Genomic DNA, 13,152 nt, shown 5'->3' with positions numbered 1-13,152 from the left:
TTCCCTCCGTCTCTTCAGTCTCCTCCTCCTCCTCTCTCTCTGTTCTTCTGTCTCTGCTCCCGGGCCCCCTCCGTCTCCCACCCGACTCTCCCTGTCACTGGTTTATGCCTCTCCTCCCCGAGCTTCAGCGGAGCCTCGCTCAGCCTCCCGTCCTCTGGAAGGCAGGCGGCTGCGGCAGCCAGCGAGAGGCCCCACTGGATGACAGCCGAGCCCAAGCATCCCTCGGAGCTGTCACTGAGGAAATCACACACCAGCGCCTGAAATTCAAATTAGAGTTTTGCTGAAGCTGCTAAAACTCATCAAATACCGTCTTTGAAGTTCCCTAGCAAGCTGGTCATTGCTCTTAAACGAGTCCCTGTTAGAAATGAGATGGGGGGGCAGAGGGTTTGGGATAGACCACCATCCCAGAGACTGGAAGTGGGGGCTCCTCCCTCCACCCTCCCCTCCCCCTCACACGTCCAGCCGCCCGATGGTCACCAATGGCTCCATCAGAGCATGCTCACTGGGTCAGCACCAGCCTCACCAGGCTAACGTCACTGCCCCCACGGGCTCCCCACCTCTCCCAGGGGATAACTGAACCTTGGACCAGGGGGGAACCATGGACTAAGAAGCAGAGGAGGGAGCCCTGGGTGGGCAGAGAGCCTGAGGCCCTGCGGAGAGGGCTGGCTGCCTCCGGGCTGTCCACAGACTTTGCTTCGAGGTGCTGTCCCTCTGCTGCTCCCCAGCCATGGGACCAGGGGCACTGATCTTACCCCTCTAGGTCTCCTCTGTCAGCCGGCCTAAGGGTGCTGACCCACAGGGTGTGGCGAGGATTAAATGAGTCATTACGTGAGTAGCAGCGTCAGCACAGCACACTGTCGCTGCTCAATAAACAATCGCCATCATTACCACAATAACAACAGCAAAACCCGTATAGTCAGTCATCATCAGTGCAGCTGATACGCATCAGGCTTTGCTGTAAGAGCTGTATCCATCTCAATTCATTTCATCCTCAGAGCAGCCCCACGGGAAGCTGCTAGTATTATCCTTGCATCTTACAGATAAGGAATTAGGGCCAGAGAAGTGGAGTAGCTTTTGCACGATTCCTCCCCACTGACCGTCTCCCCATTCTCCTCTCCCGGCACTCCATGGTGTCCCCAAACCCAGGGTCGGGAAGTTGTCCTGAGCCTGCCTTTTGCCATCTGCTTGCACTTAAATTTCCCCTGGCAACCCTCTGCCCGCCCTCCTGTCAGTCCCTTCTGATGGAGGTGGCTTGCCAGAGGAGGGCCCGTCACCATTGCCACTGGGCCCGTCACCATGGCCACTGCCTGCCTGGAGTCACCAGCCCTCCAGCCTGGCCTGCCTGCTTTTCCACATTACCCATCCCCTCTGACCTTTTCCACTGCACATAATCCTTTGGGGTTTGGTCTCGTTGCAAGCTATCTCCAGACAAGCATAGGCAGTTTTCTGCTCAGGAACTTTAAAATAAAAGTCCTTGGCACCCTGTATCCTGTTGTCCGTGACAGAAGGCCCCTGGAAAGGGCAAAAATGACCAAGACTGAGATGGGAAGGTCAAGCTCTGAAGCCCCTGGGAATGTGAGAGACGGGCCCACTGTATTTGCAAAAGATGCCCAGGAGGGAATCGCCAGCCTTCGTGACGCTGGCCTCATGCCTGGCCCTTTAAAAGGGTGATTCCCAGCCGAGCATGCCTGTGGCACAATGGGCAGAGCCCACGTCGGGAGAGCATCTGGCCCTGGACTCTTCTAGACAGGCAGCCCAGTGGACCCAGAAATGGCCGCATGTGGCAGGGCCTCAGGCGCCTGCAGAGCAGGGTGGGTGCTAAAATCATGAGGTAGGAACCAGTGGAGGGAGCCAGAGGAACACGTACCGGACCTGCCAACACGGAGCTGCCTTGCAGCATTCGTTCATGCAGCCAGCCCATGTCGGTGCTCTCCATGTGGCGGGCTCAGCCGTGGGGAAGACACCGTGACGGCCCCTCAAGCTCCAGGGGCCTGCAGAAGAGAGACACCCAGCATGGATGTGTCACCGTGATTAAGTTTTTTGTGATGGCAGAAGTTCAGGAGGCTGAGCGGCCCGAGGACACACCCATTGACAACATGGGGAAGCAGAAAAGGCTTTTGGGAGACCTGAAGTTTGAGTAATTTGAAGTTGAACTCAGTGGGCAAAGAAATAGGGCAAGGGGAAGAGGAGTGTGCCAGCCAAGGGACTGGCAAACAGGAGCCAGAGAGGCTCAGACAACCATAATGGGATGCTCCAGTGACCAGGGCCGGACAGGGCCTTTTCAGATAAGGAAACTGACGCCAAAGCAGAGGAGTCCTTGCCCTATGGAAGGCCAAGGTCACACAGGAGTTAGTGGCAAGGCCAGGACTCAGAGCCCAGGCTCCACAGCCAGGGCTTTCAAACAAAGCAGGAGGTTCTTAGGCATTTTCCTCGATGTGAATGAGTGTACTCAGGAAACACCATCTCCCGGTGCCTGCTGTGTGCCAGGAACTGAGCTGCATATTTGAGGCTGTGTGAGGGGGCAGATAGTTAATAGAACCTGACCCATGTTGAAGCTGTTTCAGAAGGATGCAAGGGATGAGTGAGTGCTCTGCAAATATAAAGTACAATCTGAAAAATGGGGAGACCACAGAGGATACAGACCAGAAAGATGCCTGGGCCCCCACCCTGGACCCTAGTCTCCTGTCCTTAGGTCAAAGGGACTTTGAAAACGGTCCCCCACGGTCCCCATTCTACCCTTCTGCACTACTCGCTAAGCCCGGGTGTGCGTGCATGCATTTGCAGGCGTGTGCACGGCCTGCATGTGCACGTGTGATGAGCAGGAGCTGCTGACAAGCGCCCCAGGTGTATTTCGGGGGCCGTTAAAGCTCCGTGTTTAATGGCTGGAGCCGCAGTGGTCACGGCTGTCATCGGAGATTTCACGGGCTCGTTTACATCTTTAGCTTCCTTCTTCGGAGACGACTTCATCATCCCCAGCCCCCCAGCCCCTCAGTGGTGGTGGGGAGAGGAGGTGGGGCCAAAGCGCTAAGCTCCCACATTGGGGTTCAAAGCTCTGGTCGGGGGACAGGCTGACAGAAGCAGCCCAAGCCCAGATAGAGGGCTTGGGCAGAGGGCCTCGGGCGGGGTCCAGGGTCCGCAGCCACCGCATGGAGCCAGCAAGCTGGAAGCAGAGTGGGGTCAAGAGGCTAATCTGAAGTGTGGAGAAGGGGATCTGGGGACAAGCAGGAGGTGAGATCCGGAAGCTAGGAGCTCATGACTGGAGGAGGTCAGGGACTCCAGGAGTCAGCCCTGGGTCTGCAGAAACGGGGCCAGGAGAGCCAAAGGGGAGGGTGGTGAATGCACGGCCACACTCTGTGGGCAGCCCCTGCGTGCCCCGAGAGGGAAGCTGCTCGGAACTGTCAGCAGCCCAGAAGCCCAGGGCTGCTGGGAGGGCTGGCCCCAGCTGAAGTCTGAATGACCAGGGCTGACATCCATCCGGAACCTGGAACAGCCCCCAGAAGCCGAGATATCAAGGATAGAATGTGGGGTGGGACGTAGATAGTCAGGATCCTTGAATTCTTGGCTCACACCAGCCACTTACCTGCTGGTGCCTTTGAGTACATCACTCCTTTTTTACAAAGTGAAACTCTTTACAATCGTAAGGCATTCTCAGTTTGCTGGGTGAGATGGACAAACAAGTATTAACCACACTGGTCATTACCTGCATGGAATGAGGCCATGTGGGCCCAACACTCAGCACACACCCCCCACACCTTGAGAGTCTACCACACGAAGAGGATGATCAAGGGGTAAGCGCCAGGGGCACCGGGGGGCCCTCAATACAAACTGCAGGGCTGTAGTTCAGGGAAGGTCCACGCTGAGACCTGCAGGAGTAGAAGTGAGCACCCCGCCCATGGGGAAGGGGCAGGGTGAGGGGACCGTGCCAGGAGAAAGGAATGGCACACGCGAAGGCCCAGAGCAGGGAGAGAAGAGCACAAGACGTAGCCACAGAGAGGAGCAGAAACCAGACCACAAAGGGCTTTGCTTCTCAGGCCAAGGCGTTGGGGCTTCCTCCTGGGACAGTGGGTCAGTGCAGGAGATAAGCAGGGCAGCTGTCGTGCTTTAGAAAAATTACCCTGGCTGTGGGTGGCAGCAGGACTGGAAGTGGGGCATTGGAGGCAGAAAGCACCCCCCCACACACACACACACCCCACCAGGAGGCTATGGCCAGGAGAGAGGGAGGCGATGGAATTAAAGACAGGACGGGTTCAGTAAATGGTCTCGAGCTGGAACAGAGTTGGTGACTGGGCGATTCCTCAGGCTTCTCACGAGAAGGCAGCAAAGAGGCTGAGCCCCTGCCCATCGCTACCTCGGGCTGGGGCCAGCCTGTCTCCACCTCATCAGCACTCCCTCCACAGCCCTGGGCCTGTCACCAGCAGCCCCAGGAAACGTCCCCTCCAAGAGGCAGAGGCGAGGGCCTGATGGACCTGTCACCACAGTGCCATCCCGCCCCAGCCAGCCCCCTTACCGGGTAATCTGCTTTCACCGGGAACACTGTCCTTCAGCCTCCCCAGCTCCCAGCTCAGAGCAGGGAGGGCGGGGCACGCAGGGCTGAGCAGCTGCCTTTCTTCCCCGAACAAATGACCTTGGGCCAGCCTGGAACAGCTTGGCCGGAATTCAAACAGCCCAGCCCGGCAGCCCTGGGCTCTCAATCCTTCTTCCACACGAATCCCGGGGAATGAATCTACATTTGAGACAATCTGAATTAAACTGGACTCTTGGGAACTCCTTCTAGGTGACCCTGAACCACCGATGGGTCGCCAGCTTCCAAGTTACACTCTATCTCCTTTCCAAGAAACCCACCTCAGGGAGTTGTCTGACCAAGGGGGACACACTCGGTTTGAGAGTCAGAAGTCCTTGGGTTCACATCTCAGTCTGGCTCCTTCCTGGCTGGGTGACCTTGGACAGCTTGTCCCTCTGAGTCTCTTGGGAGCCTAACGTAAGTGGTACGAAACCCCTGCAGCCTTGCGGAGGGTTGCGAAGCATCCAGCCCATCGTGGGCACCTTCCAGCTGCTCATTTCTCCCTGCCCTGTGGAGGAGCAGGACACAGACCAACCCCCCATCCCCACCCCCAACCTCTCCCTGAGGATGCCATGGGAACAAACTCACAGCCTGGCCCCCTCCCCACGTGCTGGCTACTTCCTGGTGAGATGGTCTCATGTAGGCGCCACCTCACTGGATGAGGAGCCAGGAAATTGGGTTCTGGGCCCAGATTTGTTGGTGGCTGTGTGACCTTGGGAAAATCACCTGCCCTTTCTGGGCCTGGGACTGCTCCCCTCCTCCTCCCCACAGGCACACCATCACCCCCCTGCTCAGCTCTCCTTCCTTCGGGCCCTTCAGCCACGTGTGGGTGTTCCCACCGCACTGCCGTGAAACGATCAATTCTAGGTCTGTCTAGACCATCAGACTAACAGAAGGGCAGTCGATGTGTCCCCCATACCCCAAATCTAGCACAGCCTCCTGCCCCCACCTCAACACTGCTGGGCCTCAGAAAACGTGAGTGGACGGCATGGGATGGAGGTGGGGCAGGGGTTCTTCTTTGCCTATGTGACAGAGGAGCAAATGTGCCAAGCAGCCAGGGTGGGGGGTTGGGGGTCGCCCAAGTGGAGCACGGGGGTGGCAGCTTTCGATCTGCAGCAGCAGCAGCAGTGACTGAGGCCGCTCAGTGAGCAAGATGGCTTAACGTAGGGGCAGAGCTTCCTCCGTGCTGTGGTGACGGTGGTAATGGCAAGGGTGGTGGTGGCTGGGACGGTGGCAGTAGTGGTTCGGGTGGTGGTGCTGATCATGACCCTGGCTCTGGCTCCTGTAATCAGACCTTCCAGGCAGTGAAGGAGCCACTCACTGCCCCTCCCGTCACATCCTCTGCCTCCGCAGTTTTAATGAAAATCAGACACAGATCTGTAGAGCTGCTTAGCATTTCAATACATCCAATATTGAGTATTACCAAGTCACACTCCTAAAAGTATTCCCCTGCTCTGGAAAGGTGCCATCACCACCCACATACCCACCCGCACCCTCACACCCAGGCAACCCCAGCCCCCCAGCAAGTACTGTCGCCCTGACACACTCTCTCTTATACACGTGCACGTGCACACACACACACACACACAGTCTCTCTCTCTCTCTCTCTCTCTCTCTCTCTCTCTCTGTGTGTGTGTGTGTGTGTGTCTCTGTGTATCCCGCCCTCCCTCCTTCTTTCTCTGTCTGTCTGTCTCTCTCCTGCAAACACAGAGAGCTGCTCCCCATCTGTCAGAATGCTGATGTGGGCTCATCTCCTCCCGACAAGGCAGAATGACGATAAGGTTATTTTTTAATATCTGGGATATTAACGCTTCTCTTTGTGATAACGAGCCACAGCCTGATCCCTCCTGCTCCCCGAGGAAGGTTTTGGGGCTAGGCGGGGAGAGGTGGACACAGGGTTGTGACACACGAGGACCTACTATGTATTAGGCACCCTTCTAATGGTCACAATCCTAAAGAGCAAGTGGAGGTGTCTCCATTTTATAGATCAGGATCTGAGGCTCAGAGAGATAAAGTCACCTCCTAAAGTCACCCAGCACACAGGAAGGGTTAGGCCTGGGATTTGAACCAGATCTGACTCCAGAGCCTTTGCTCTTTGCTGTCTCCCCCAAAATCTAGCAACTTTTCCCCAACCGCTGGAAGTCCAGTCACCCTGACACTCCAGAGGGAGGGCCCTGCTGTAACCGGCCCCACCCCCAACTCTACCCTGGTCAAGCGGAGAGGTCAAGCCCAGCTCTGGCCCAATAATCCAGCCAGGGGCCAGGTGAGTCCCTGGAGACCCTAGACTTGGCGGAACCTCCCTGCCCCATCCCCTGTGGTTGCTCAGCTGCAGCCTCTCCTTGACCTTGAGCTCCTTCACCTCCCTGCCCCCAGAAGTCTGAGGGGCTCACGGAAGGGTCAGCTCACTCACCACTAACCCACAAATCACAACCCTCCGTGACCCCTGCTTCCTCCCTCACCGCTGACCGACCCAGACCCCCAGACCTTCCACTCATCTGAGCGCTCAGCACTCTCCCTGATCCCAGCCGCCCCGTGACCATGCCTGTGGGCTCTGGAACCACGGGTCTGAGTTTGAATCCCGTGCCAGTCACTTCAGTAGCTGTGGCATCTTGGACAAATCACGTCGCCCCACCCCCACCTGATGCTCTTCATTTACAAAGCGTGGATAATGATAGAACTCACTTCAAAGGGCTGTTATTAAGATTAATAAGAATAGTGGATATTTAGCCATATTATCCTAGATGTTGAAAGCCCTGGAGGCCTTTCCCCGCACTGAGCACACTGAGCAGTGTCTCGGAGAAGTGACGAGACTTGCCTAGAGTCGCACAGGCAGGTTGTGGCAAAGAGAATCTAGCCTTGGTTCCATCTGGGCCAGACCTCAGAGGGAGCCAGGGCCAAGGCAGAAGTGCTTATGGAGGGCCACCCACATGCCGAGGTTGAGGATTTGGTGCCCAGCAAGAGCAGACGCGGTCCCTGCTTTCATAGGAAGGTGTGATCTAGGTGTGAGTCTAGGAATCACACATGTGCAGGTGGGGTTTCCAGCTGAGCCAAGAATGCAAAATGGAGAAGGTGATGACTGGGTCCCGACCACCTGGACAGGGCCTCGTGGCATGACAAGGATTTGGATCTTTATCCAGAGAGAGCAGAAGAAGGCTCTGAATATCGGGGGAGGGAGGGCACAGGGCAGGGGCTGACCACAATCTTTTGCACTAAATGGTCTTTCTGGCTACAGTGTGGTGTGTGACGGAAGGGGACCAGAGAGTGTGCATGGAGGCCGGCGAAGTGGCCAGAGCAGTTGCCCCGGTGAGAGGTGGTGGGGACTCAGACTGGACTGGTGGCTGCGGTGAGGAGTGGATGGATTCAAGATACTTTTGGGTGGTAAAATCAAAGGACTTGGGATGTCCCAGATACACAGCTCATGGAGAAGGGGGAACAGAGACAAAGTTCAGGTTCCCGACTTAGACAGCTCAGTGGATGGTGGTGTTGAACGAGGACCAGGCGTGGGACAGAGAATCATAGAGTGGGGTCTGGGGCAGGTGGTGTTTGAGAGATGGTGGAGGTGATAATGGATGAGGAGAGGTTGAGAGAGAAAGATGGAGTCCACAAGAACAGACGATTCCTTCAAGAAGCTTGCTGGGGAGGGGAGGAGAAGGGGAGAGGGAAGTAGGCAAGGAGAGTGAGGGATGAAGAGATGGTTTGTTTGTTTTTTTCAGGACAGGAAAGACTTGAGCAAGAAGGATGAGGGGGCAGCCGGACCTCTGAGGCCCATCCCATGTAGTCATGTGCCCACTCCACTCTGCTGCTTGCCATGGTTCCGAGCTGTGGAAGTGATTGATTATATGTAAACAGGAGGAAGCAATTAGTCTGTGCATGCCCGGCCATTAATGAGCCTCTTATGTATTTTTAACAACACCTCACTTACCCTCCAACCTGAGAACAACTATCCCGAGACCTCTGAACAGCCACGATCATTGACACTAAACTCACATTCTTTACTCCCGGGGATGTCTCTCACTTAGAACCCACCGACTCTTACTTTACATACAACTCTGATAAGCATTTATTTTTTCCAGTCCGCAATAGATTAGAAGCAGCACCTTAGGAGGAAGTTGGGAATTGTCAGCGGAGGGAGCTGTGCAGTAGAGAGGAAGTAGCTGGCGGCCTGAGCACAAGGGGAGAGACAGGAATACTGTTAAGGCAGAGAAGCCCAAAGTCCTCTAGTCAACAAGGGTGAATAGGTCCACCCACTTCTACAGTCCTCAGGGCACCTCTGTCTCATACTGTCCCGCAGGCAGTGGCTGGAACTGACTCATCTCCAGGTCCTTTTCCACATCAAGATTCAATGATTCTTTTTTCCCAGCGATGACTACAAGCCACTAAGCTAAATTACATTTGGCATTTTCTGCTTCAAGAGGACTGTAAAAAAATATAGTTTAAATTGTAAATTTTATTTCAAGTTTTGGTGCTTGCAGTTTCCGAGATATTCCCTTATGTGGAAGGGGGTTCTGTCATTGCCTGTTTAATGATCCGCTTCCCCGTTAGACGAGCTCTGAGACCAGGCCGGCACCCGTGTGGCCCATCATCTCATTCCCGGCACTTGGCACCACACCACGGGCGGGCTCAATGCAGAGGTGTTGAATCAGTGAATTGATTAATAAATTAATATTACGTGCCAGGCAACAGTCGCTCAACAAATATATTACTACATTTAATTCCACTCATTTCTTTCTACTTTTTTAATGTAGCTACCAGAAAAAAATTGGATTTCGTAGGTGGCATCCACTATACTCCTATCGTGCAGGGCTGCCTTGGATACACCTGCTCTGGCTCTAGAGGTCAAGTACATGGTTTTAGCACGGTCTCCGTGATCCAAGAGAATCTCTTCTGCGTAATGTAAGCTACTTTCTTATGCATTTCGGGGGTGCTGCCTGGGAGCACTTTACGGGTAGGGTCGTATCTTACTACCTGGGAACCCCAGCACCAGCCCAGGGGAGCACCAGCACCATGCTCCCTTCCTACCCATTACAATGTGGGCAAACAGGTGGAAGAGGCCCATTACGCATGGGAAAACTGAGGCCCCAAGCGAGGAAGCCGCATAGGCCTCATGTTAGGAGACTGGCTCTTCCTAAGATCTCCAAACATCTCCGGCTGGGGTGGAGAGGTTTCTATACAAATGTGAGGCATACCCACCCCCTGCAGTCCCCTCACAGAGTGAACCAAGCGGAGGGCGAGAAGGAGCTGGGGGTGGGGGCTTCTATGCAGGAGTCTTGGCTGTGCCGAGTGGGACAGCTTAGGGCCATGAGGTGTCCAGGGCAGCTCAAGGATGAGTGGATTTCACCATTAACCACTGTCCCCACCCCGCACACTCACACATACACCCATCTCCTGCTAGAATGTCTCTTCTACCTGTGCCAGAAGTGGCGCCCTGCATAGTTCATCCTTTGCAGTGCAGAGCTGCCCAGACCCTTCCTTCAAAATACAGCAACGCCTTCCAATCTTTGATCTCGTCCCAGGTTCCCAAGCACGTTTGCACCTGTGAACTCGCGTGAGCCTCACAGTAACTCTTTGAGTTGGTGGCATATCTTCCTTTTTATAGTTGGGGAAACCGAGGCTCAGCAAGGTCAAGTGAGAAGAGAGACTCCTGGGAGGGTCCACATGTAATAGGGACTCACCTGATGTTCCCTGTTATTTCCCTTCCCACTCAAGGGAGGGGCCCTGAGGTGGGGGAAGGACTGGCTCAGAGGCTGCCAGTCCAGCTCTGCCCACCCCACCCTCACCTCGCCTGTTCCATACAGCAAGGTCCCCGCGTGCCAATGTGCTGATGGGAGAAACTGAGCTCTGTTCAGTGCCTTGAAGAAGGAAGGTCAAGGCCACTTAGCAGGTCCGGCTGGCACACCTGTGTGGCAATCCAGACATGAAACCGTCCCATAACCCAGAAAGGGCCGACCAGCAATGATGGCCTCAAGCACTTGGCCAGCAGGGCATGGGCCTCTTGGATATCTGCTCAGTCATTCGTTTGCTCAGTCATTCAGCAAACATTCCCTGGGCACCTACTGGATGCCAGGAAGACCCAGCATGGCCCAGCTGGGCCCCTGCCATGGACTTTATGCTTAAGAGGCTAAGAATGCAGTTAGGGAGAGGAGAGGAGAGGAGAGGAGACAAACTAACCACAGCCATCATGGTCCCCAGTCTGCACCCCACAGAGCTTCCCATTCCATCAGTCGATCCTTACGAATCTCACTCTCTGTGTCTTTAAAATGGGGTGAAAGCCCTACACTGCAGGGATTCAGTGAGAGAAAGGCATGGAGAGTCCAGCGCTGAAGGTGAAGCTGGAGAAGCCTCACCTCTTCCCGCCAATGCCCCGCCCAGCTTCCCTGCTGCTGGACCACTCAGGAGACGAGGGGAGGCACCACCTCCCCCAAGGTCCGGGTGACTCGCCCACTGCTCCAGGAGCATCTTCCCTCCCGTTGGTGGATTGGCAAGTTGCCGCTTTGAAACACAGGACAGGCAGAAGGGCAGGAGTGGGAGGAGAGACTCCAGGGAGAGGAGACATCTGGACTGGGGCATCCTGGGAGCTTCAGAGGGCACAGGAAGCCACCCAAAAGCAAGCTGTCCTCATCCCGCGGAAAGTTTGGTGAAATGACATTCTTATTTTGCCAAAGAGGATTCAAATATGGAGCGGACCCCTGAAGAGAACCGCCCTTCAAGCTCACTAGCTTCAGTTTCCTCATCTACAAAATGGGTGAACTCCAGGTTTGGTTGGCTCTACCTCAACCTGGGGATACAGAACCCCAGCCCCACGCAGAAAGCCTCCCTCATCAACACATATTTCTGGGAGCCCTGGCTGGGACAGGGGCAGCCCATGAGTGCTCTGACTGCATCCTGTACTCTGCATTCTTTGGCCCTGACTTGCCCATGCCCGCAGCACCCCAGGAGCAAGGTGCCAGCCATGGACCCTTCCATCTGAGGAGCCCCGAAATCCTGTGGGCTGTGGCCACTCCACCCACAGGTTTGCTCACACTGTGGTGTTATTAAAATGTTTGCATTTGCTGCCAACTTTAGATGTTTAGAGCCACCACATAAAAATTCCAGATATACAGCTTCTCTTTAAAACACAGAAATTTGAGCTTTCATCCCCACGGCAATGTTGGCTGGAGCTGGGAACACTCCTCCAGTAGGTTTCATCAGGGTGCCTGCCTGTCTCCTGTGGGCATTTGCATTTGCCTCTCTGGGTCTGTTCCCCTTACCCCGCCCCCCTCCAACCCCTTCACTGCATCCTTGACCAACCTCTAGCTGGTGTCTCCTTGAATGCTTCTGGTAACAGGGGGCTTACTACGTCTTTGAGGCAGTTTACCCGAGCTGTTGGGAAAGGGCTCCTAATTTGAGCTGCCCTCCCCCGCTTCTGTAACAAAGACGCACAGGAGAGAGTGAGCTTTAGAGTCCAGCGGATCTCTGTCTGAGCATTTCTCTGCATTCAACCAGCTGTGTGATCTAAGGCAAATGATAGCCTTTCTGCGCTTTCGTTTCCTTAGCTGCACCTTCCTGCAGGGCTGTGCGATGCTTAAAGTAGAGCAAGTTTATAAAGCGCCTAAAGCAGGGTCTGGCACATGGCATGCACTCCCCCAAATAGCCTTTATCATTCTATGAACCTCCAGGCATGGATCCAACTCTTCCCTGATGAGCACAGGAGCTGGGAGTGCAGTCAGAAGGCCCTGAGCAATGGTCTGTGCCCTGCTGGAAGTCAGAGGCAGAGTCAGGACTTGTCCCCAGTGGGCGCCCACACTTGAGAGCCAACCCCCAGGAGCTGCAGACCTCTCATCTGCTTCCTTCTTATCTGCTGGCCGGGTGCTCATGGGGCCTGAATGGTAGGTAAATCCCTGAAAAGACCTCCATGTCCCTGGCCTCTCCCCCGACAGCTTTCCCAGGATGAGATCTCTACCCCTGAGAATGGAACTGGAGGTGGGGAAAGTTAAGGGAGAGAAAAGTGGGGAGCATAAATCACCATCATCCGAGAACAGCTACCGGTTACCAGCCACCTGGCTGTGTGCCTGGCAGCACGCTGGGTGCTTTACCTGGGTCCTTGAGTATAATTCTCAGAACAGCCCTGGGACATAAATACTGTTATCCCTGTTTTACGGACATGGAAGTCAAGGCTCAGAGAGGTTAAGAAACTTGTCCAAAGCCACACAGCCGAGATTTAAATGCTTATCTGTCTGGTCCCATAGCCTGTCTTCTTGACCATTGCACTGTAAGGCTTCCGGCCGGAAACTCTGGTGCCCCCTTCATGCCCAGTCATGGGGGTGGGGAAGAGGCGAGAGTTTTTACCTAAAAGTGCTTCTGAGTTTGTCTCTGAGTGGGTCTCTGAGCCTCTGTCCAGGAACTAGTGCGTGTGCATCCAAGCGTGTCACTCTGCGAGGCACTTTGGACGCGAGTCTGAGGGTCATGCGTGTAAGAGTGAGTGTGCAGGTGGATGACTCGCCCGCGTGTGTGCTCGGGGACTCCCCCGGTGGGTCTGCGTGTCACAGTGTCGCGGTGGCTCAGTCCACGTGTGGACGTGGGGCGCGGGGCGCGCGCCGCCCCCGAAGGTGCGG

General features: G+C 55.3%; 1 protein-coding gene across 1 annotated transcript in view; it reads left to right on the top strand.

Annotated features, from left to right (window-relative positions):
• The first annotated feature begins 10,863 nt into the window (after positions 1-10,863).
• Positions 10,864-13,152, top strand: part of EPHA8 (EPH receptor A8) — a 36,040-nt gene continuing 33,751 nt past the window's right edge. Inside the window, exon 1 of the mRNA XM_015598809.1 lies at positions 10,864-10,984. Coding sequence (XP_015454295.1) covers positions 10,864-10,984 — 121 coding nt within the window. The remainder of the gene's footprint in view (positions 10,985-13,152) is intronic.

Source organism: Pteropus alecto, unplaced genomic scaffold, assembly GCF_000325575.1.
Source record: "Pteropus alecto unplaced genomic scaffold, ASM32557v1 scaffold39, whole genome shotgun sequence".
Lineage (NCBI taxonomy): Eukaryota > Metazoa > Chordata > Mammalia > Chiroptera > Pteropodidae > Pteropus > Pteropus alecto.
The sequence above is the reverse complement of the archived record's forward strand: the minus strand, read 5'-3'. Positions and strand labels throughout refer to the sequence as shown.